Below are 22,085 nucleotides of genomic sequence, written 5' to 3'. Positions count from 1 at the left end.
TATTATAAGGGGATCTATATCACGTGAAAATATTGAGTAAATGGACTCCAAACTTTCTCAAATTTAAGCGAAGGATCAACAGTACCACTCCTAATTTTTTCCAAGTTTAAACATGATATAGTTTGAGAGAACCATTGAAAAGTAGTCGGGGGTACTGGATCCTTCCATTTAAGCAAAATGGATCGTTTGGCCATTAATGTAACAAAGGCAATCATACGGTTAGCGGAAGCAGATAGATGGCCAGATTCTATCCTTGATAATCCAAAAATTGCAGTGATAGGATGAGGTTGTAAATCAATCTTCAATACATTTGAAATAATGTTAAAAATATCTTTCCAATATTTTTCCAAAAGAGGACAGGACCAAAACATATGTGTCAAAGAAGCCACATTCGATTTACATCTGTCACATATAGGATTTATATGTAGATAAAAACGAGCTAGCTTATCTTTTGACATATGGGTCCTGTGAACTACCTTAAACTGTATCAAAGAATGTCTGGCACACATTGAAGATGTATTAACTAAATGAAGAATTTTCTTCCAAGTCTCTGTAGGTATAGATGTCTGGAGTTCACTTTCCCATTCATTCTTAATTTTATCTAGTGGTTCTGAATGAATTTTCATAATTAAATCATAAATTATTGCTATCAAGCCCTTCTGACAAGGATTAAAGCCAAAATTTTTTCCATAATTTCAGTTTTGTAAGGTGTGGGAAAAGAGGGTATAGTAGCTCTTAAAAAATTTCTAATTTGCAAATATTGAAAGAAGTGTGATCTAGGCAAATTGTACAACAGTCGTATTTTGCAGTGGTTTCATGGTATTATTGCAAATAAGGTCACTTGGCTGCAGAAACTACAGTGTGTGAAAGGAAAATGTATTTAAGCATTTGATTCCTTTTAAAAAAAACATTTAAAGTATTTCAAATGCTATAATCATGGTTAGGGTTTGCAGCATTAGCAATTTCAGCACAATGTTGCTAGCAATCAGTGATTGTCAGGTGTTCTGAGCTAAGGGTATTTTGCTGCGAGCTAACCATTTTACATTTCTTCCTGCAAGGTCGAATGTTATCCAATGATTCTAAGAAAGGCCCCCCTCACGTACAGTACCGGCGCCCATATGGATGTGCAGTGTTGAGTATGATGGATGTTCTCCCATCTAGTTCTGAACTCCGCGAGGAAAAGGATTTTGTTCTAAAGGTTTATACGTAAGTGGAATCAAATCCTATAGTCTTCCACAAATTAGAGTTCTGCATGGAATCAGGAATTTAGATATTGCATAAGGAATCTAAATTGTGTGTAACAGACTGAATGGATCAAGGATATGTTTCATATTTCTCATTGTTTGCATCTTTAGTCACAAACAGATTTGCTTGATCTGAGCTACATAACATGTTATTATAAAATTTTCTTTAAAAGTTTACTCATTATTAGAGAACATTAGCACAAAGTTTTATGTATTTATTTATCAGTGTCCACTATGATGGGTTATCAGCTGTAGCACACCATGCCAATGACTGTTTTCATTATGGACTTGCCACTTGAAAGTTCAGTCTTACTTGAAAACCTTTCCTTCACGTTCTGCACCAATGTAAAACACAGGAATGGAAAAAGGTAGGGCCAGGGATGGATCTGATGGTTTGTGGAAGAGAGCAGTCCAAGGATGGGTATCAGGCTGCAGATTAGAAAAGGTTTGGGTCTAGAGTACTCAAGAGTAATGAGTCATAACATGTAATTAGTGCTGGTGTTTGGAGTGGGTGAGTCTAGGGACCATGATAGGCATTTCAGAGGAGTTGGAGGTGGGTAATGAGTCAGGGGACATTTAATGATTTGGATTTCTGTGATTGACGTTTTGTGGGGGAGGGTAGGTGTGTTGGGCCTGCAATTGGCACAATTAGTTGAGAGATGGAGGCATCAGAAGTTATGGAAGGTTGGCTAGATGATTAGGGCCTTCACTTTGGGACAACAGGATCTGGGAATTCGGAGATCAATGACTGGGATTTAGCTCATCAGGACTGGCAATTGGGAGAATTCAGTTTATGGAGCAAATATTTTCATCCAATGCAAATTATTTTTACAGATTTATTAACCTACAACATTATAATGTTGCATGTGCTTTGGTTGTATTTGGCTTTTCAAATGAAGCCATCTGCAAAATTCAAAAGAGCTTTTCATTTGTGACAGATCCCAGGAATAATGGAAATTAGCCAACTAGTCCAAAATTCAGAAAATCGTGAACATAACTAAGTTTGTATTTAAATATGCATGCAAAACTTTGCTTTCCCAATTAGAAAACATAGCTAGTAGGAAATCAAACCAACAATGAAGTACAGCTGAGTGCATTTCATGTTTGATGTCTGCCTTCACTGAGAGGTGTCTATGAAGATGTGGGAAGTGGTCCACATTTTCTATTATATCGCCATGAACCTTCATTGTCAGAGGGAAGTATGGTGCATTGAGGGCAGGTTGGCATAGGTCCTTTGTCTTTTGGAGTTGAGTGTAAGGTCCAACCTCGTACATGACAGTGAAAGGGTCAATGATGGCTTTGAGCTCAGCCCCTGAGCATTTGAAACGCAAGAGTATCTTCGTGCTGCAGCTTGACGACAAAGGTTTTGGTAACCTTGGTTCTGGAATGTATTCATTGCAGGTGTAGTTATTGAGATTGGTTCATTGTAGCCCCATTGGTTGATATCCTGGCTTGCATGTCATTTTGGAGCAAACATAAGGTGGAGACAAATTTCTATGGGCAGCTGAATGTAAGGATGTTTTCCATTGAACCACCCAGTTGATGGAGTCAAAAGCTTTACTAATATCGAAAAGGACAACATTTCTCCCTGCCTTTTTCTTTGAATTATCCTGCAGTGAAGATCATGATCATTTTGCCTCAGAACAGAATCTACACTGTGATTCAGGCTTCGCTGTTCGACCACTGACTCCCTTATCTCAGGAGCCATGTCTCTGCAGAAGCACATATCAGCAATGAAACTTGCCGCCATCTTCAATGCACCAGCATGGCCTTTGGTTGATTGGGGAAAAGGATATTTGAAGATCAACACCTTTGACCTGGCACAAAACTCATAGTTTACCAACAAAAGTGATCCCTGCCCCCCTGTTGCTTTTGAGATGAGGACTATCAACAGCAGACATCTCAAGACATTGGAAAAATGCCACCAATGCTAACTCCACAAAATCCTCTAAAGTGCTTAAATGATGAGGGAACCAGCATCAATATCCTCTCCCAGGCCGACATATCCAGTATTCAGGCCCTAGTGACACTCAGTTGGCTATGTTGGGTAGGCCACATTGGTTGAGCTCTGTCGTAGGAAGAGGTTATCAGACAGATAGAGGAAAGCCTCCTGAAGAAATTCAGCCTTGCCATGGACTCCTGGAAACCCCCCATGACTGCTCAAAGTGGAGAAGAAGCATTCAGGATGGTATTGGGAACACACAGAGGCCCTGGGTAGGCAGTAGAATGAGGGCACCCCAGTAACTATTATCTGTCCCATCTGTGGAAGACCTGCGGTTCTCACACTGGCCTCATTAGCCATCTTAGAACCCACAAAGCTGAAGTGGAAGTAAGCCATGCTTGATCCCAAGAGACTACCTAAAAAGAGGACAACTCTGGTAGTTAACTGGCCTGAGTAAGCAAGGTTACATTGTTTTGTGTGGACACAGAGAGTCTGATTAATTTGGTTAGACACATTACAGTCCTGTCTTCAGAGTGTGTGAGTCACTGATCCCCCATGTGGGCTCTATAAGGGTGACTGAATGGCTTCAGTAATCACAGTGATTGAGGGTTTCTGTTGATCAAATCGCTGATCCCTGTGACTGAGGGGCCCAACCATCTTCAGCCATCCATTTTGAATCTGTAAATGTTGGAGTTCCTTTTATCATCTTTAACTTACAGTTTTCTGTTTCCTTTTACTAAATGCTATACCTCAGAGTCTAAGAGCCATGCTTTGCATTATCAGTACAGAAGCACAATTGCTTGTCAGCTATTACACTTGCTGTGAATAACATAATTTGTCCATTGCTTGTTTAATATTTGCATTGTAGCTGGTTAATAACAGCAATTGAATAGCAGCTACATGTAGTATTAGTCAGAAACTAGTAAGCAAAAGTGCCACAGGTCACTGTATTCATGTTAAACTCATCCATCCAAACAAAAAGATGGTCAAACCTGGGTAAGGCTTCTAGCGATACAGGATCTCTTGGGAAACAAGTCAGAGGTATACATAGTGAATAATGCAATCATCTAGCATGAGGTCAAACATAGTACTAATGATTCATAGATAAGAAAAAACTAAAACCATGGTGTATTAAATTTAAAGGAGTATGTGCCACAGCAGGTCATTCTATTTCAAATAACTAACATTAACTACTCTGATAAAAGATGTTCATTTGCTGAGTGATGTATTTAGGTTTACTTCCCTGCACATGTTTAATTATAAAACAAGGAATTTGCCTCCAAAACGTCTGTCAAATTTTCTGATGCATGTTACACTCTGAATTGAGAAACAATAACAAAACGTGAAGGTTGAAAGCCCTGGCAGTGTAAGAGAAAAGCCAATTGTTAATAGCTGCACACAAATCGCCTCCAGAAATGCAACATTGGGGGAAAGGTAGAAGTTAAGTGGAGAAGGATGCCAGGAAGGAGATAGATGGATGAAGGGATTAGAGCGAAATTTTTGTTATGTGTGCTGCTTTAATTTTAAACCTGGAGATTCAGCTTCCAGTTCAGCTGCTAAACTTTAACAGTCTGCAAATAAGGGCAGCATGCAGACATATGAATTAGGAGCCCTTAGCCACTCAGTCCCTCAGGCATGCTCTGTCTTTAATAAGATCAAGGCTTATCTGATTTTAACCTCAACTCCTCATTCCCATCTACTTGCAATAATCTTTCACTCCCTTGTTTATCAAGCAGCTATCTAACTCGACCTTAAAAAAAATCAAAGAATCTGCTTTCAAGGTATCTGAGGAAGAGAGCTTCAGATCCTCTAAGAAACAAAATGTTTACCTCATCTTAAATGGGTGACCCCTTATTTTATAACAGTACCCCTAGTTCTAGTTTCTCCCATAAGAAGAAACATCCTCTCCACATCCACCCTGACAAGAACCCTCAGGATCTTCTATGTTTCAAGCAAGTCACGCTGCACCCTTCTAAATTCCAAGGGATAGAAGTCCAGCCTATCCATCCTTTCCTCACTACCAACCCATTCCAAATATGTGTCTAGTAAACTTGCTCTAAACTTCTTTCAACACATTAATATCTTACTTCAATAAGCAAATACATTCTATTAGCATTCCTAATTACTTGCTTTATCTGCATATTGGCCTTCTTCAAATCATGCACTGGACATCCAGCTTTTTCTATGATTCTGATTCTGCAATCTCACACCATTTGCCTATTTTTTTGTTTTTTTTTAAATGTCAAAATGGGCATCACATTTTTCTGCATGTATGCTTCCCCAGAAATATAGCAAGAACTGGCCAGCAAATATCTTTTTCAAAAAAGTTGATACTGCTGCAGAAAATCGTTTAGGACTACTTTTAAGATGTAAGGATGTATTATGACAAAAGAAGATGAAACGTGGTCCTGAAGACAAGGTGATTATGTAACTAGTTTTGCTGACATCCTGTCATTTTTATTTTGGGGCAAAACTTCTATAGGGTTAAATATAAAAATAATGAAGTAAATTCCAGTGATAAAAATTATATTTATTTTCTATTCCCACCATCCAAGAAGCTTTCTTTTTAAAATTGGGATTTATTCGTATTTAAGTCCGGTCCCAGAGGACTGGCAAGTAACTATGTTGTTCCCTTGTTCAAGGGAAATAGGGATAATCCTGGAAACTCTAGACTGGTGAGTCTATGTTAGTGGTAGGGAAGCTATTGGAGAGGATTCATAGGGATAGGATTTATGAGCATTTGGAAAAGCATGATCTAATTAGGGACAGTCAGCATGGCTTTGTGAAGGGGAAAGTCATGGCTTACTAACTTGATTGAGTTTTTCGAGGAGGTGATGAAAGTGATCGATGAAGGTAGAGCAGTGGATGTTGTGTACATGGATTTTAGTAAGGCGTTTGACAAGGTCTTTCATGGGTGGGCTCATCCAGAAGATTTAAGATGCATGGGATCCACAGTGACTTGGCCACTTGCATTCAGAATTTGTTTACCTGTAGAAGACAGAGGGTAGTGGTTGATGGGACTAATTCTGGCTGAAGATCCGTGACCAGTGGTGTTCTGCAGGAACCTGTACTGCGAGTTGTGCTGTTTGTGATACATATAAATGACTTGGATGAAAATGTGAATGGATGGGTTCGTAAGTTTGCAGACAATACAAAGATTGGTGGCGTTGTGGATGGTGTAGAAGATTGCCAAAGGATACGGCAGGATATAGATCAGTTGCAGATAGAGTCATAGAGTACTACAGCACAGAAACAGGCCCTTCAGCCCATCTAGTCCATGCCAACCTGATCATCTGCCTGGTCCCATCTACCTGCACCCGGACCATATCCCTCCAAACCCTTCCCATACATATACCTATCCAAACTTCTCTTAAGTGTTATAATTGAACCTGCATCCACCACTTCCACTGGTAGCTTGTTCCACACTCACACCACCCTCTGAGTGAAGGAGTTTCCCCTCAGATTGCCCTTCACCCTAAACCTAGATGTGGATGGAGAAATGGCAGATGGAGTTTAATCTATCCATGTGTGAGGTGTTGCACTTTTGGAAGATCAAATGTAATGGCAGGACCCTTAAAGGTGCTGATGTACAGAGGGGTCTTGGGCTCTAAGTCCATAGTTCCCTGAAAGTGCCTATACAGGTTAATAGTGTGGTAAATAAAGGCGTATGGCATGCTTGCCTTTATTAGTCGAGGCACTGAGTTCAAGAGTCAGGAAGTTGCATTGCAGCTTTATAATGTCTGGTTAGGCCACATCGGCAGTATTGCATTCAATTCTGGTCACCCCATTGCAGGAAGGATGTCGAGAATTTGGAGAGAATACAAAAGAGGTTTACCAGGATGTTGCCTGGATTAGAAGGCATGTGCTACAAGGAGATGTTGGTGAAACTTCGGTTGTTTTCTCTGGAGTGGCAGAGGCTGAGGGGAGACCTGTTAGAGATCTATAAGATTATGAGAGGAATAGATAGAATAGACAGCCAGCATATTTTTCCCCAAGGTCGAAATGAAAGGGGGTAAATTCAAAGGAGATGTGTGGGGCAAGTTTTTTTTACACAGAGAAGTGGTGGGTGCCTGAATTGTGCTGCCAGAGAAATATGATAGAGGCATTTAAGAGGCTCTTAGATAGGCACATGAATGTGCAGAGAATGGAGGGATGTGGATGTTGTTTAGGCAGAAGCGATTAGTTTAGTTAGGCATTGTAGCGACTCACCATCCGAGCAAGCGAACCGGCTCGGCGGTTGGGTCACGCGTCGTCGGAGCAGCGAGGCCCAAGATGGCGTTGGGCCTTCGTCTTCCCTGAGCGACAGGGAGAACCCGCACATGGGAAAGGTTTGATGACATAGCGTATATGTCATTTCCGTTTTCGGTGGGCGGGAACAATCTCTCTTAAAAGGTCCGCGCAAGGCGGGAAAATAAACCATTTCTTGCTCGGAAACCCATCGACTAGTGTCTTGTTTTCACATCACGGTAGCAGCTGCTACAGCATTTAATTACTAGGTTAATTAGTTCGGCACAGCATCGTGGGCCAAAGGGCCTGTTCCTGTGCTGTACTGTTGGCATCTCCCAGATAAAACAATGTCGTTTGCAATATAGATAATCAAAATATGAAAATCAACCCAATTCTATGGATGTCAGTACTATTTTACTTGCAGAAAAGATAAAAGAAATGGGTGATGCCATTTGTTAAAGTACAAGATATAAAAAAATAAAATAAGTTAAACATTGCTTATTATTGCCTACAATAAATGCTCTTTTGAGTCTTTTAAAAATGTTTGGTTTTTTTTAATGGAAATGTAAATATTATTTTTAAAAACAGCCATATATTCTAAATTTTATGCTGCCAGGTGCATCTATATTCCTTTCATTAGCATGTTTCTCATCTGGTCCTGTGGATTTTGGACATTTAAGGAAGTGTAGGATCTATTCCCACAAACACCAGGGCAAAAATATGATCTTAATCATTCAAGATATTAATAAACTGAAGACAGTTAACAGCCAGGCTAATGATCTGCATTGTGAATCCCAGCAATACACTGTAGTATAATTTTACATACGGGAAGTTAAATGTAATTAAATAAAGCCCTTCAACATTATTACTGTACTTTTCATTCCAAACCATGGAAATTCCTTCAGTGCAGATAAGTTCATTAAAACTAATGCATTCACCCCAGATAATTTGTTGCTTACCTCATTTAGGGTACAATGGGCAGAGCAGTTAAATTGCCAGACAAGTAAACCAAAAGCATGGACTAACCATCCAATCTTTTAAGATCAGATTCCACTGTGGCAGCTGTGAAATTTAAATTCAATTCATAATCTGGAATTTGGAAAAATAGTCCTAGTAATGATGACCACAAAAATCACCAGATTGTCATAAAAATCCATCTGATTCATTAAAGTGATTAGAGGTGGAAAACCACCTTTACCATCTATGGCCTACTTGTGACTCCAGACCCATCCCATGTGTTCAACACAAATGAAATGCTGGAGGAACTCAGCAGGTCAGGCAGCAGCTATGGAGGGAAATTAACAGTCAATATTTCAGGCCAAGACACTTCATCAGGAGTTCACTTCAACTATTTTAAAGTCATTTCAGTTATTTTAATGAGTCCAGATGAAGGGTTTTGGCTCGAAACATCAACTGTTTACTTCCCTCCATAGTTGCTGCCTGGCCTACTGAGTTCCTCCAGCATTTTGTTTGTGTTGCTCCAGATTTCCAGCACCTGCAGTCTCTTTTGTGTCTCCATCCCATGTGGTTGACTCTTAAAATGCTGTCTGAGATTATCTGGCAATCAGTTGCCACCACTGTATTCTCAAAAGGCAATCAGGGATTGGAAATAAATACTGGCTTTGCCAGTGACACCTAGATCCTGAAAAAGTAATTTAAAGTAAATAAATAAATAATGGAATATTAACCTTTGTATTCAAAGACAGCCCTGGACAATTTGGCAGCTTACTTTTTATATGCAGTTTCTTAGAGGAAAATACTGAATAAATTAAAAATATTTAACTTAATTCTTAAAAATATTTAAATTCATTGTAAGGTTTTTTGCTTCATTTCTGTGCAACAAAGAGCAGAAAAAAGATCAGCTATATCAGTTTTCATTTGTCCATCAATTCTACAAGAGGAAAAGGATATATTTTTGTGAGATATTGACACAGAATTGAAAACAAATTGTATGTTTTGACCAAGATGATGTAGAAGTCAAAATGAAGAGGCTTAAAAAGACTTATAGGAAAGTGGTGAGGACACATTCAAGAATCTTGAATAGCTGTATCAGGTTTTGCAGTTGCATGAAAACAACCCTCAGATGTGGAGAGGAATTGGAGTGGGGGATAATACCACTGAAATCTCAATCAGCAAATTAGAATAAGGATCGTGGTATATGGTGCAAGATCTCAAGGAAAGACAAACAAGCTGCGTAGCCTGAAAATAATGACGATGATTCTGCATAATTATTTGTTTGTATAAATGTATTACTTACATTACTCAAACAGAAACCTGCATCAGCAATTTAGGAAAGCTTTTATGACTTTGTTTTATTATTGTTGCGCATTATTTAAAACCTTTAAGGTGGAGCAGAACTAGATCTATGCAAAAAATACTGAAGCTGCTTTAAATTCCACTGCATACATTGAAGGTTCAATGTGGTTCATCTTTGTTTTCCTCCCCCTTCTTTTGGGTTCACTTGGAATAACATAATAAGTAAAGAAAATGTTCAAATGTGATCAGATCGGGGATTGGTTGCTGCTTCATTTTATATTATTGAAAGAGAGAACACCACCCCAAACTTTTTCAAACTAAGAGAAAATCATAGATACAGTTCTCAGTTTGATTTTGTAAATGTTTTTCTGAAAAAAAATTGATACTGTTCTTTCTATGAGTAATACATAATCAGACAAATCATTTGCTACTCTGAGCACATTTTTACATTTCCTTATGATCTTTGTTGATGTGATTCTGGTCTCTCAAATAATAAAAGTCTGTTAATCGGATAATTTATCTATTGTGAAAGAGGAAGATAGAAAAGGTGAAGATTGAGCAATATGTGTCTAACTAAGAGCCGCTGCTGTTTTTCATCAGAGATATTGGTAAATGTGCCACATTTGCTTCTCTCCCCACAATTAAAATAAATTAGTCAACTACTCAGACAGAATTTTAATTCTTTCCTTTATAGGTTCTTATCTTTTTTAATGCTTTCTCATATAATGAATTCATTTACTGAGTATAGCCCGGTCTCAGCTAATTTATGTGATATGAGAGACTCCCATTAATTCCTTGTTCTTTTATCTGGGCAACTGCATGTCATAGGTTGAAAACTTTGAGATAATTTGAATCTAGCTGAAGCTTGGAAGTAACACAAATGCTGTAGTATTCTACAAGGAGATACAGAAGCTAATTAACCAAATTGGGAATTGGCTAATAGATAGAAATCAAAGAGTAGGAATAAACAGATCCTTCTTGGTTAGCAACTGTGACAAGTAGGGTAACACAGGGACTGGTGCTTGGGCCTCATTTATTCAGAATCTTTATCAACAATTTGGCTGAGGGGACCAAATATAACATTGAGTTTGCTGATGATACAAATCTAAGTGGGAGTGTGAGCTTGGCAAAGCAAAGAAGCTTCAAAATAGAGTACAGTGTAGGAAAATGAGATTATCCACCAGTCTAAAAAAAAACACAAATGCTGAGTATTTTTTAGGTGGTGAGAGATTAGGAAATGTTGATATTCAAAGGAACTTTGCTGCCTTTATACACAAGTAACTTAAAGCTAATGAGCAGTTACAGAAGTTAAAAGTCCTGCTGGCCTTTGTTGCTACAGGCTTTGGGTACAAGAGTAAATTTGTCCCATTACTATTACATAGAGGCTTGGTGAGAGCACATTTGGAGTATCATTGCCTGAAAAGGATGTGTGCAGTAGGGTGCAGCAAAGATTCACCACACTGGCTACTAATAGGTCTGTCACATTGAGTAAGCCATTCCTCTTATTCTGTAGAGTTTTGAAGAATGAGAGGTGACCCCATTGAAACATACAAAAAATTATTAGTGAGCTCAACAGGGTAGATTCAGGACGATGTCGTTCCTGGCTGAGAAGTCTAGGTCACAGTCTCAAATTAAGGGGTAGGCTATTGAGGACTGAAATAAGAAAGAATTCTCCCTTCAAAGCCCAGTGGATCTGTGGAATTCTCTAACTCGGAGGGCAGTGGAGACTCAGGCATTGATTGCTTTCACAACTGAGATTGATATATAGGAATCAAACAATATGGGGATAGGACAAGAAAAGAGTGCTGAGGCAGAAGTTCCTCCATTGTTTTGTACAATAGCCTACTCCTGCTCCTACTTCTTATGTGCTTATGGTTAAACAGAAGCAGTTCCTGATTTGGAAACTCCATCAAGCCTCAAGAGGGAAAGAAGATCTATAGGCATCTAAAGGCTGAAGTCCAACAAGATACTAGTAAAAACAGGTAGTGGATAGAAAGAGCACAGGATGGTGCAGGAGATCTGGATTCTTGAATCTGCTGGATTCATAATAGCTAGATTCTTCAGTACTAGCAAGATGATCTATGGCCCAAACACACAAGGGTGAACGCTTCTGAGAGTCAAGATTGGAGAAAAGTTTATAAAGAATAGAGAGGCAGTCAGTGTCTGCTGGTGTGAACAGTTCTTCAAAGACGCAATCAAATCCTTGTGTTTGTTGCATTTCTATATCTCCATCCAATACTATTCAATCATCTCGCCTCTCCTCCAGCCTGAAAGAGGGTTGGAAAATCCATATGTCAGCTAGGCAACAACAAACCCCTTGGAGCAGATGGTATTCTGGTTGACATACTCAGACTTGGCAGAGACAAATTTCTGGTACAAATTCACAGCCTCAACTCCCACAGCTGGGAAGAGGAGAGCATGCCATGGGACCTGAGAGATGTTATTATCATGGTCATCTTCAGGAAAGAAGACAAATCCACTTGCAGCACCCAGAGGGTTCTCCCTACTATCAGCACAGGGAAAGTCATCTCCTGGTTCTCCTCAACCCCCTTCTCACCTGGCCAAAGACTCCTCCCTGGGTCACATTGTGGACTGTATTTATAATGGTAAAATGGACATGATTATCACCATGTAATAATCCAAGAAACTGTGGAGAGTAGTATCAACCACACATTGCTTTTGACTTTGTCAAACAATAGGAATAATGGAAAATCCTTCTCAAATTTGGCTGCAGTCATAGAAATTCATTTCCACTGTTCATCCAGTACTTGATGACCTAGAAGTCACAATTTTAACCAATGAGTCTACCACGTACCCAAACCCAGCACAACTGAGGTCAAGAAAGGCCATGTCATCTCGTCAACTATTTTCTCAATGCAATATTGTGTCTCACCACTAACAGGGTCTCCACTGGCTGATTAAGGAACTGTTAAACTATTGATTTTAATTTCATATCTTGTCTCCCCTATCTATCTGACTCACAATCACATCCTCCTATCTCTCACCACCTCCAAGATCCAGAATCCAGGTTATTCTAACCTCAGTCATTGAGCTGTGCTACTACAATGCTGCTTGGACAACTACATAGTCAGAGGTGAGCTCTGGATTATTGTTGATGCATTCACTGACACAAATGAGGGAATATATTTTATATCTGTATAAAACAAAGATTCTCTACCAGCCTGCTTCTTGGCACAGCATTGTTCTCCACCCATAAAGCTCAACAATGAGACCATGGAAAACAGAAGTGCTACATTGTCCACATGTCTGACACCAGACTCATGAAAAAGGCATTCTATTTGAGCAGTCCTAGAAGAGATTTTCATGATGGCAGAGAAGACGCTTCAAAGATATTCTTAAAGTCTCCTTGGAAAAAAATCTAACATCCTCTTCAGTTCATGGACACTCCTAGCCTGTGAGTGCTCAAAATGGAGGAGGATGATCCAGGAATGCACCAAACAATTCAGATCTCTTTGGGAACACACAAAGGCCAAGTGAAAATGGTGGAAGGAATGCAGATGCTCCCAAGGAACTCAGCCACTCTCCCCTTCATGTTACCTGCCTTTCTTGTGGCAGGATCTCTAGATCATCCATAAGCTTTATCAGCCACGTCAGAACCCACAGAACTGTGCCATATTGCGCTTTGACTCTAACTATGGAGGAAGCAAGTCATCCTCAGCCCTGAGGGACCACCTGAGAAGATGAGTCCATTTAGAAATCCTGCAGCACATCAGTCCAAAGGACAAAGCTAGATTGCAACCTAATATGGGTGCATATTAAAGGTCATGTAAATTTACTGTATAATTCTAATTTTACATATACAGAATTATACAGAATAACACATCAAGGTGCATGTTACAACATTGTCATTGTTTTGCCTTTTGTTTTCTCTACTTTTGATTTTCTCATGGAAAACATTTATCCTCTGCAGAGTCTGATTTTAATTTCACACCTTGTTTCTCCATATCTGTCTTAAAGTTATATCCTTAATTCCCTGCCCACCACACAAATCCAAGTTACTCTAAGGGCTGTACCTGCCTCCTGGACCGAATAATCCATCTAAAACGTCCCCATTCTAATCATTTTGTTTGCACCTCGGGCTCCACCATTCAACTCTATGCTGAAATTCCTGAAGCTGCAGAAACTGGTGCAGATGTGGTTACTGAGGATCACAGTGATCTCCACAAACTTCCACATGCTGCAGCTATAGCACATCATATGTCTCAACATCCAATGAAATATTTATCAATGTATATAGTTAAAGCATCTATTCACTTGATATTTAGTTTGTTTTAATAATTAATTTATCATTGAAAGGTTAATTGTTCTATATTGTATATGTCTGCATTTAGTCTGCTGTAAGAACTTAAGAACACCAGAAAATGAGAGCAGCACTAGGCCACTTGGCCCCTCAGACCTACTGCACCATTCAATGTGATCGTGGCTGACCTCATCTCCTCTTCTGTGCTGGTTCCCCATAGTCATCAATTAGTCAATCTTCCAAAAATGTATCTTCCTCTTTAATTACCCCCAGTGATCTAGCTTCCACAACCCTCCAGGGTAGAGAATTCCAGAGGAGACACGAGAATACAGATGCTGGAATGTGGAGCAACAAACAATCTGCTGAAGGAACACAGCGGGTTGAGCAGTATCTGTGGGAGGAGAGGAATTGTCAACATTTTGGGATGTTTTGTCCATCATTCTATCTATCTTTATCCAGTTAGAGTCCTCATAGCAACATGCCCTCCCACCTATTTTTATGTCATCAGCAAACTGTGAGACTCTACGCTCTTGTCTCCTCCTCTTCCAGGTCATTAATATAAATCATAAAAAACTTAGGGCCAAGAACTGATTGCTCCACATTACATCATTTTAGCTTGAAAAAGATCCATTTATTCCAACTGTTTCCTGTATGATAACCAATCTTCAATCCATTCCCACACACTTCCCCTAATGCCATGAGTTATTATCTTGTGGACCCGCCTTTAATGTGGCATCTTGTCAAATGTCTTCTGAAAATCCTAATACACTACATCTACAGGTTCTCTTCTACCAACTCTGCCAATTACATCCTCAAGGAACTCTAGATATTTGTCAGACTTAATTTACCTTTCATTGAACCATGTTGACTTGGTTTGATTACACTAAGCTTCTTTAAATGACTAACTTTCTTCCTTGATTAAAGACTCTAGCATCTTGCCAACAACAAATGTTGAGCTGATAGGCCTATAGTTACCTGCTTTTTGACTTCCTCCCATTTTGAAAATTGGAATCACATTTATGATTTTCAAATTCACTGGTTCCTCACTGCAATCTTCAAAACCCTTGGATGCAGGCCTTTGGGACTTGGTGACTTATCTGCCTTCAGTCCCATTTTGCAATACCTTGTTCCTCGTGATTGTTACAAGTTCTTCCATACTGTTTGGAACTAGCCCATCAAACTCTTTGGGATATTTGCTGTGTCCTTCACTATGAAACTGACACAAAGGACTGATCTATTTGCCACTGTTTCCTCATATTAATTCCCCATTCTCATGAAAGAAACTCGTCATATGGAAGCTCAAGATACAGCTAAGGTGCTTTTCATCTTTTTTTTTGCAAAATAAGAGGACCAAAATAGTATTTAAGTGTGAGGGAGCAAATAAGGTTAAAAAAAAACAGTAAAATTAACAATAAAAGATTGGCATCATTCAAAGTTAATCAATCACCTGATCCAATGGGGGATGCATCAGGGAAGTTAAGATGGAGAGAACAAAAGTTATGATTGCATTTCCTCCCTTAACATGGCAGTTGTGCTGCAGGAGTTGAGATCTGAAAATATTACACCTCTAGTCAGGGAAGCAGAGAAAGATGGATTGAACTGTGTGAAATAAAAGAGGAAATGGCAGCCATGGATAAGATGTTGGCTTAGGGATTCAGAGTGTATGGTTGTATTTCAGAATGGAGGAAGGCACACAAACGTGCTTCCTGGTGATTAGTGCAAATACTAATGCTTTCCTTGATGCATATTAGTGGTTTGGCCCTGAGAGCACAGAGCACAACTTCAAAATTTTCAGGTGGCACAAAACTTGGAACTATGTTAAGCAGGTGAGGAACTTAGTGATAGACTTCAAGAGGATATAGAAAAGCTGGTGAAATGGAGTGATATGTGGCAGATGAAATTTAATACAGAGAAGTGCAAAGTGATGCATTTTGTTAACCAAAGAAATTTAGGGATGTGGGGCAAAAGTGGGTATGTAGAATTAGGTCACAGATCAGCCATAATCTCATTGAATGGTGAAAGGCTAAATTATTTCTTCTATTGCTTTGTTTCCAGTTAGTCCCACTATTCAGAAAACTACTCAGGGTCATTCTTGCAGACAAAATTATTTCTTTTAAGCAGCACAGGTTCAGAATGGATATGTTAAAAGTAGGTAGTGCCTGACTAGGAAATGAGTAGTTAACTAAAGAATAGGAAAGTAACATAAGCCCTTGAAGACTAAAAAAGGTACAGCTCTGGACACAAACAAACTGAACTTGGAAAATATGAAAAGATTAGCTATGTTATAATTGACCAGACTTATGACCTTTTGAATTAAAATTGATATCATTCTGTACAGAGTAAAAAGTAACTATACAGTTTTAAGTCAGAGGATGGAAGCTGTTGAGAAATCAAGTATAGGTAACTGGAGACTAGTAACCAAGGCCTCAAATAAAATTGGAAAATACTGGAAATAGCAAGCCAGGAGAGGGAAACAAGTTTAGATTTCAGATAGACTTTACTTTACTTGAGATAAGACCATAAGACAAAGGAGCAGGAGCTGGCCATTCGGCCCATCAAGTCTGCTCTGCCATTCTATCATGAGCTGATCCATTCTCCCATTTAGCCCCACTCCCCCGCCTTCTCACCATAACCTTTGATGCCCTGGCTACTCAGATAACTATCAATCTCTGCCTTAAATACACCCAATGACTTTGCCTCCACAGCCGCCTGTGGCAACAAATTCCACAGATTCACCACTCTCTGGCCAAAGGAATTTCTATGCATCTCTGTTCTGAATGGGCACCCTTCAATCCTGAAGTCGTGCCCTCTTGTACTAGACTTCCCTACCATGGGAAACAACTTTGCCACATCTACTCTGTCCAGGCCTTTTAACATTCAAAATATTTCTATGAGGTCCCCCCTCATTCTTCTGAACTCCAAGGAGTACAGCCCAAGAGCCGTCAAACGTTCCTCATATGTTAACCTTCTCATTCCTGGAATCATTCTAGTGAATCTTCTCTGAACCCTCTCCAATGTCAGCACATCCTTTCTTAAATAAGGAGCCCAAAACTGCACACAGTTCTCCAAGTGAGGTCTCACCAATGCCTTATAGAGCCTCAACATCACATCCCTGCTCATATATTCTATTCCTCTAGAAATGAATGGCAATATTGCATTCACCTTCTTCACCACTGACTCAACCTGAGGTTAACTTTTAGGGTATCCTGCATGAGGACTCCCAAGTCCCTTCGTATCTCTGAATTTTGAATTTTTTCCCCATTCAAATAGTAGTTTGCCCGTTTATTTCTTCTACCAAAGTGCATGACCATACACTTTCCAACATTGTATTTCATTTGCCACTTCTTTGCCCATTCTCCTAGTCTATCCAAGTCTCTCTGCAGACTCTCCATTTCCTCAACACTACCTGCCCCTCCACCTATCTTTGTATCATCCGCAAACTTAGCCACAAAGGCATTTATTCCATAATCCAAATCGCTGATATACAATGTAAAAAGAAGCAGCCCCAACATGGACCCCTGCAGAACACCACTGGTAACCAGTAGCCAACCAGAATGGGATCCCTTTATTCCCACTCTGTTTCCTGCCTATCAGCCAATGCTCTATCCATGCTCGTAACTTTCCTGTAATTCCATGGGCTCTTACCTTGTTTAGCAGCCTCATGTGCGGACCTTGTCAAAGGCCTTCTGAAAATCCAAATACACAACATCCACTGCATCTCCTTTGTCTAGCCTGCTTGTAATTTCCTCAAAAAATTGCAATAGGTTTGTCAGGCAGGATTTTCCTTTAAGGAAACCATGCTGAGTTCGGCCATTCTTGTCATGTGTCTCCAGGTACTCTGTAACATCATCCTTGACAGTCAATTCCAACAACTTCCCAACCACCAATGTCAGGCTAACAGGTCTATAATTTCCTTTTTGCTGCCTCGCACCCTTCTTAAATAGGGGAGTGACATTTGCAATTTTCCAGTCCTCCGGAACCATGCCAGGATCTATTCATTATTGAAAAATCGTTACTAAAGCCTCCGCAATCTCTACAGCTACTTCCTTCAGAACACGAGGGTGCATTCCATCTGGTCTGGGAGATTTGTCTACCCTAAGACCATTCAGCTTCCTGAGTACCTTCTCTGTTGTAATTGCGACTGCACACACTTCTCTTCCCTGACACCCTTGAGTGTCCAGTATACTGCTGATGCCTTCCTCAGTGAAGACTCTTGCAAAATACTCATTCATTTCCTCTGCCATCTCCTTGTCTCCCATTACAATTTCTCCAGCGTTGTTTTCTATCGGTCCTATATCACGGTAGCATAGTGGTTAGCATAATGCTTTACAGTGCCAGCGACCCAGGGTTCAAATCCGGCCACTGTCTGTAAGGAGTTTGTACGTTCTCCCCGTGTCCGTGTGGGTTTCCTCTGGGTGCTCCAGTTTCCTCCCACGTTCCAAAAGACGTACAGATTAGGGAGTTGTGGGCATGCTATGTTGGCGCTGGAAGCGTGGCGACACTTGCGGGCTGCCCCCCAAATCACTATGCAAAAAGATGTATTTCACTGTGTTTCGATGTACATGTGACTTATAAAGAAATCTTAATCTTACTCGCCTGTCTTTTACTCTTTATAAACTTGAAAAAGCTTCCTTTCATAGTTCATCTTTTTCTTCCTAATGACCTTCTTAGTTGCCTTTTGTAAGTTTTTAAAAGCTTCCCAATCCTCTTATCTTCCCACTAATTTTTGCTTCCTTGTATGCCCTGTCCTTTGCTTTTGCTTTGGCTTTGACTTCTCTTGTCAGCCACATTTGTGTCCTTTTTTCCATTCAAAAATTTCTTCTTTTTGGAATATATCTGTCTTGCACTTTCCTTTTTGTAGACAGTTTGTAGACAGCACCTCTGTGGTGGTCCCCCTCAAAAACCGATATCTCATTTTAGATTCAGTTGGAGAGGATGACCTGATGGAGGAAGACCTCAGCAACCGGGACCTTGGCACCATGCCTGGTACTGTGGTCCAGCGGAGGAAGCGAAATGCAGTGGTTATTGGGGATTCTATAGTAAGGGGTACGGATAGCAGATTCTGCGATACCGACAATGAGTCTTGGATGGTGTGTTGCCTCCCTGGTGCCAGGGTACGGGATATCACAGACCGGGTCCAGAATATTCTGAGGGGAGAGGGTGAGCAGCCAGAAGTCTTGGTACATGTAGGTACCAATGACATAGGTAGAAAAAGAGAAGAGGTCCTGAAGGAGGAATACAAGGCATTGGGGAGAAGGTTGAAAAGTAGGACCTCAAGAGTAGTAATCTCAGGATTACTACCTGTGCCACGTGTCAATGATAGGAAGAATAGAAAGCTCTGGCAGATGAATGCGTGGCTGAGTGACTGGTGCAGGGGGCAGGACTTCAGATTTTTGGATAATTGGGACCTTTTTTGGGGGAGGCATGACCTATTCGCTAAGGATGGGTTGCACCTAAACTCCAAAGGGTCCAATATCCTGGCGGGAATGTTTAATTTAGCTGTAGGGGAGGGTTTAAACTGATCTGGCAGGGGGATGGAAACCAGGATGTTAGGTTACAAGATGCTAAGGTAAGGGAGGAAGTTTGTAGAAACAAGTCCAATGAGGATGGCAAGAAGGACAGGCAGGTGAGAAGTCAGGATAATTTGCTGAATAATAGAAGTACAACAAATCAGGATGTTAGGATACAGAATGTTAGGATAGAGGATGAGGTATATAGGAATATGTCTAAGATAGTATGTAGTGAAGGTGGTAAGAAGGATAGACAGGTGAAAAGTCAGGATAATCTGCTGAACAATAGAAGTACAACAAAATCAATAGCAGATACCGGACTAAACGTACTATATTTAAATGCACGTAGCATTAGGAATAAAGTAGATGACCTAGTGGCACAACTATAGGTTAATAAATACGACATTGTGGAAATCACCGAGTCATGGCTTCATGACGGATGTGATTGGGAACTGAATGTCCAGGGGTACACAGTGTATAGGAAGGATAGGCGGGTAGGCAGAGGGGGAGGTGTGGCCATGATGGTTAGTAGCGATATAAAATCAATAGAAAGGAAGGACATTGGGTCAGAGGAGGTGGGATCCTTATGGGTGGAGCTAAGAAATAGCAAGGGTAAAAGGACAATAGTAGCAGTCGTATATAGGCCCCCTAATGGCAGTCAGGAAGTGGACGATAAGTTGCAGTTTGAGATAGAAAAAGCATGCCAGAGCGACAATGTGAAGATAATTATGGGGGATTTTAACATGAAGGTGGACTGGGAAATCCAGCAAGGCGGTAGAACTCTGGAGAGTGAGTTTGTGGAATGTCTAAGGGACGTTTTTCAAGAGCAACTTGTTGATGAGCCCACCAGGGGATCGGCTGTTTTGGATTGGGTGCTGTGTAATGAACCGGAGGTGATTAGGGAACTAAAGGTAAAGGAACCACTGGGAACCAGTAATCACAATATGATTAAGTTCAGTTTCAAGTTTGAGAAGGAGAAGCTGATAACTGGTGTATCGATATTTCAGTGGAACAAAGGAAATTACAATGGTATGAGAGAAGAGTTGGCCCAAATTGATTGGAAGAGTAAGCTAGCTGGAGGGACGGCGGAGGAGAAATGGAAGGAATTTCTACAGGAAATAAGGAAAATGCAGGATAGATATATTCCAAGAAAAAAGGGTTTGAATGGAAAAAAGGCACAAATGTGGATAACGAGAGAGGTGAAGGCTAAAATAAAAGCAAAAGAGGCAGCGTACAAAGAAGCAAAAATTAGTGGGAAAACAGAAGACTGGGAAGCTTTTAAAAACCTGCAGAGAGAAACTAAGAAGGTCATTAGGAAAGAAAAGATGAATTATGAAAGGAAGTTGGCGGATAACATTCGAAAGGATACTAAGAGTTTTTTTAAATACATAAGTAAAAGAGAGACACGGGTTGATATAGGACCAATTAATAACGGTGCAGGAGATATTGTAATGGACGATAGAGAGATGGCAGAGGAATTGAATGAATATTTTGCATCGGTCTTCACCATGGAGGACATCAGCAATGTGCCGGTTAGTCAGGAGTCCCACGAAATGGAACTGAGTTCAGTTAAGATTACTAGGGAGAAGGTGCTAGGAAAACTAAATGGGCTAAAGACTGATAAGTCTCCCGGACCGGATGAGGTGCATCCCCGGGTTCTGAAGGAGGTGGCTTTAGAGATAGCGGAGGCATTGGTGATAATTTTCCAGGAATTGATAGATTCCGGCATGGTTCCAGAGGACTGGAGGGTCGCAAATGTAGTTCCGCTGTATAAGAAAGGAGGAAGGCAGCATAAAGGAAATTACAGACCTATTAGTCTGACGTCAGTGGTGGGGAAGTTATTGGAATCTATCCTCAAGGATGGGGTTATGGAATACCTAGAGGCACAAGGCAAGATAGGTCCTAGCCAACATGGTTTTGTGAAGGGAAGATCCTGCCTGACCAACCTATTGGAGTTTTTTGAAGAAATCACAGGTAAGGTGGATAAGGGAGAGGCGGTAGATGTTGTGTATTTAGACTTTCAAAAGGCCTTCGATAAGGTGCCTCACAAGAGACTGATTAATAAGATGAGAGGTCATGGAATTACGGGTAGGATAACAGAATGGGTGGAGCAATGGCTGGTTGGCAGGAAGCAAAGAGTGGAAATAAAAGGATCTAGTTCTTGTTGGCTACCGGTTACTAGTGGTGTGCCGCAGGGGTTGGTGTTGGGGCCGCTCCTTTTTACCTTGTACATTAACGATTTGGATGATGGAATAAATGGTTTCGTGGCTAAGTTTGCGGATGACACCAAGATAGGTGGAGGAGTAGGGAGTATTGAGGAGATAGGAAGGTTGCAGAGAGACCTAGACAGTTTAGGAGAATGGGCAAGGAAATGGCAGATGAGATTCAATGTTGAGAAATGTGCAGTTGTACACTTTGGAAGCAGAAATAAGCGGGCAGATTATTATCTAGAAGGAGAGAAAATTCAAAGCACGGAAGTACAAAGGGACTTGGAGGTACTCGTGCAGGATACCTTAAAGGTTAACCACCAGGTTGGATCGGTGGTAAAGAAAGCGAATGCTATGTTGGCATTCATTTCGAGAGGTACAGTGTATAAAAGTAAGGAAGTGTTGATGAGGCTCTACGGGGCACTAGTGAGGCCTCAT

General features: G+C 40.4%; 1 protein-coding gene across 3 annotated transcripts in view; it reads left to right on the top strand.

Moving 5' to 3' along the window:
- Positions 1-22,085, top strand: part of dock3 (dedicator of cytokinesis 3) — an 822,502-nt gene that overhangs the window by 508,932 nt on the left and 291,485 nt on the right. For all 3 annotated transcript variants that reach the window (XM_052017225.1, XM_052017226.1, XM_052017224.1), the window contains exon 12: positions 1,059-1,206. In XM_052017225.1, the coding sequence (XP_051873185.1) occupies positions 1,059-1,206 (148 nt within the window). The remainder of the gene's footprint in view (positions 1-1,058; positions 1,207-22,085) is intronic.

The sequence above is a fragment of the Pristis pectinata genome, chromosome 6 (genome assembly GCF_009764475.1).
Source record: "Pristis pectinata isolate sPriPec2 chromosome 6, sPriPec2.1.pri, whole genome shotgun sequence".
NCBI lineage: Eukaryota > Metazoa > Chordata > Chondrichthyes > Rhinopristiformes > Pristidae > Pristis > Pristis pectinata.
This window is presented reverse-complemented; position numbering and strand designations above follow the sequence as displayed.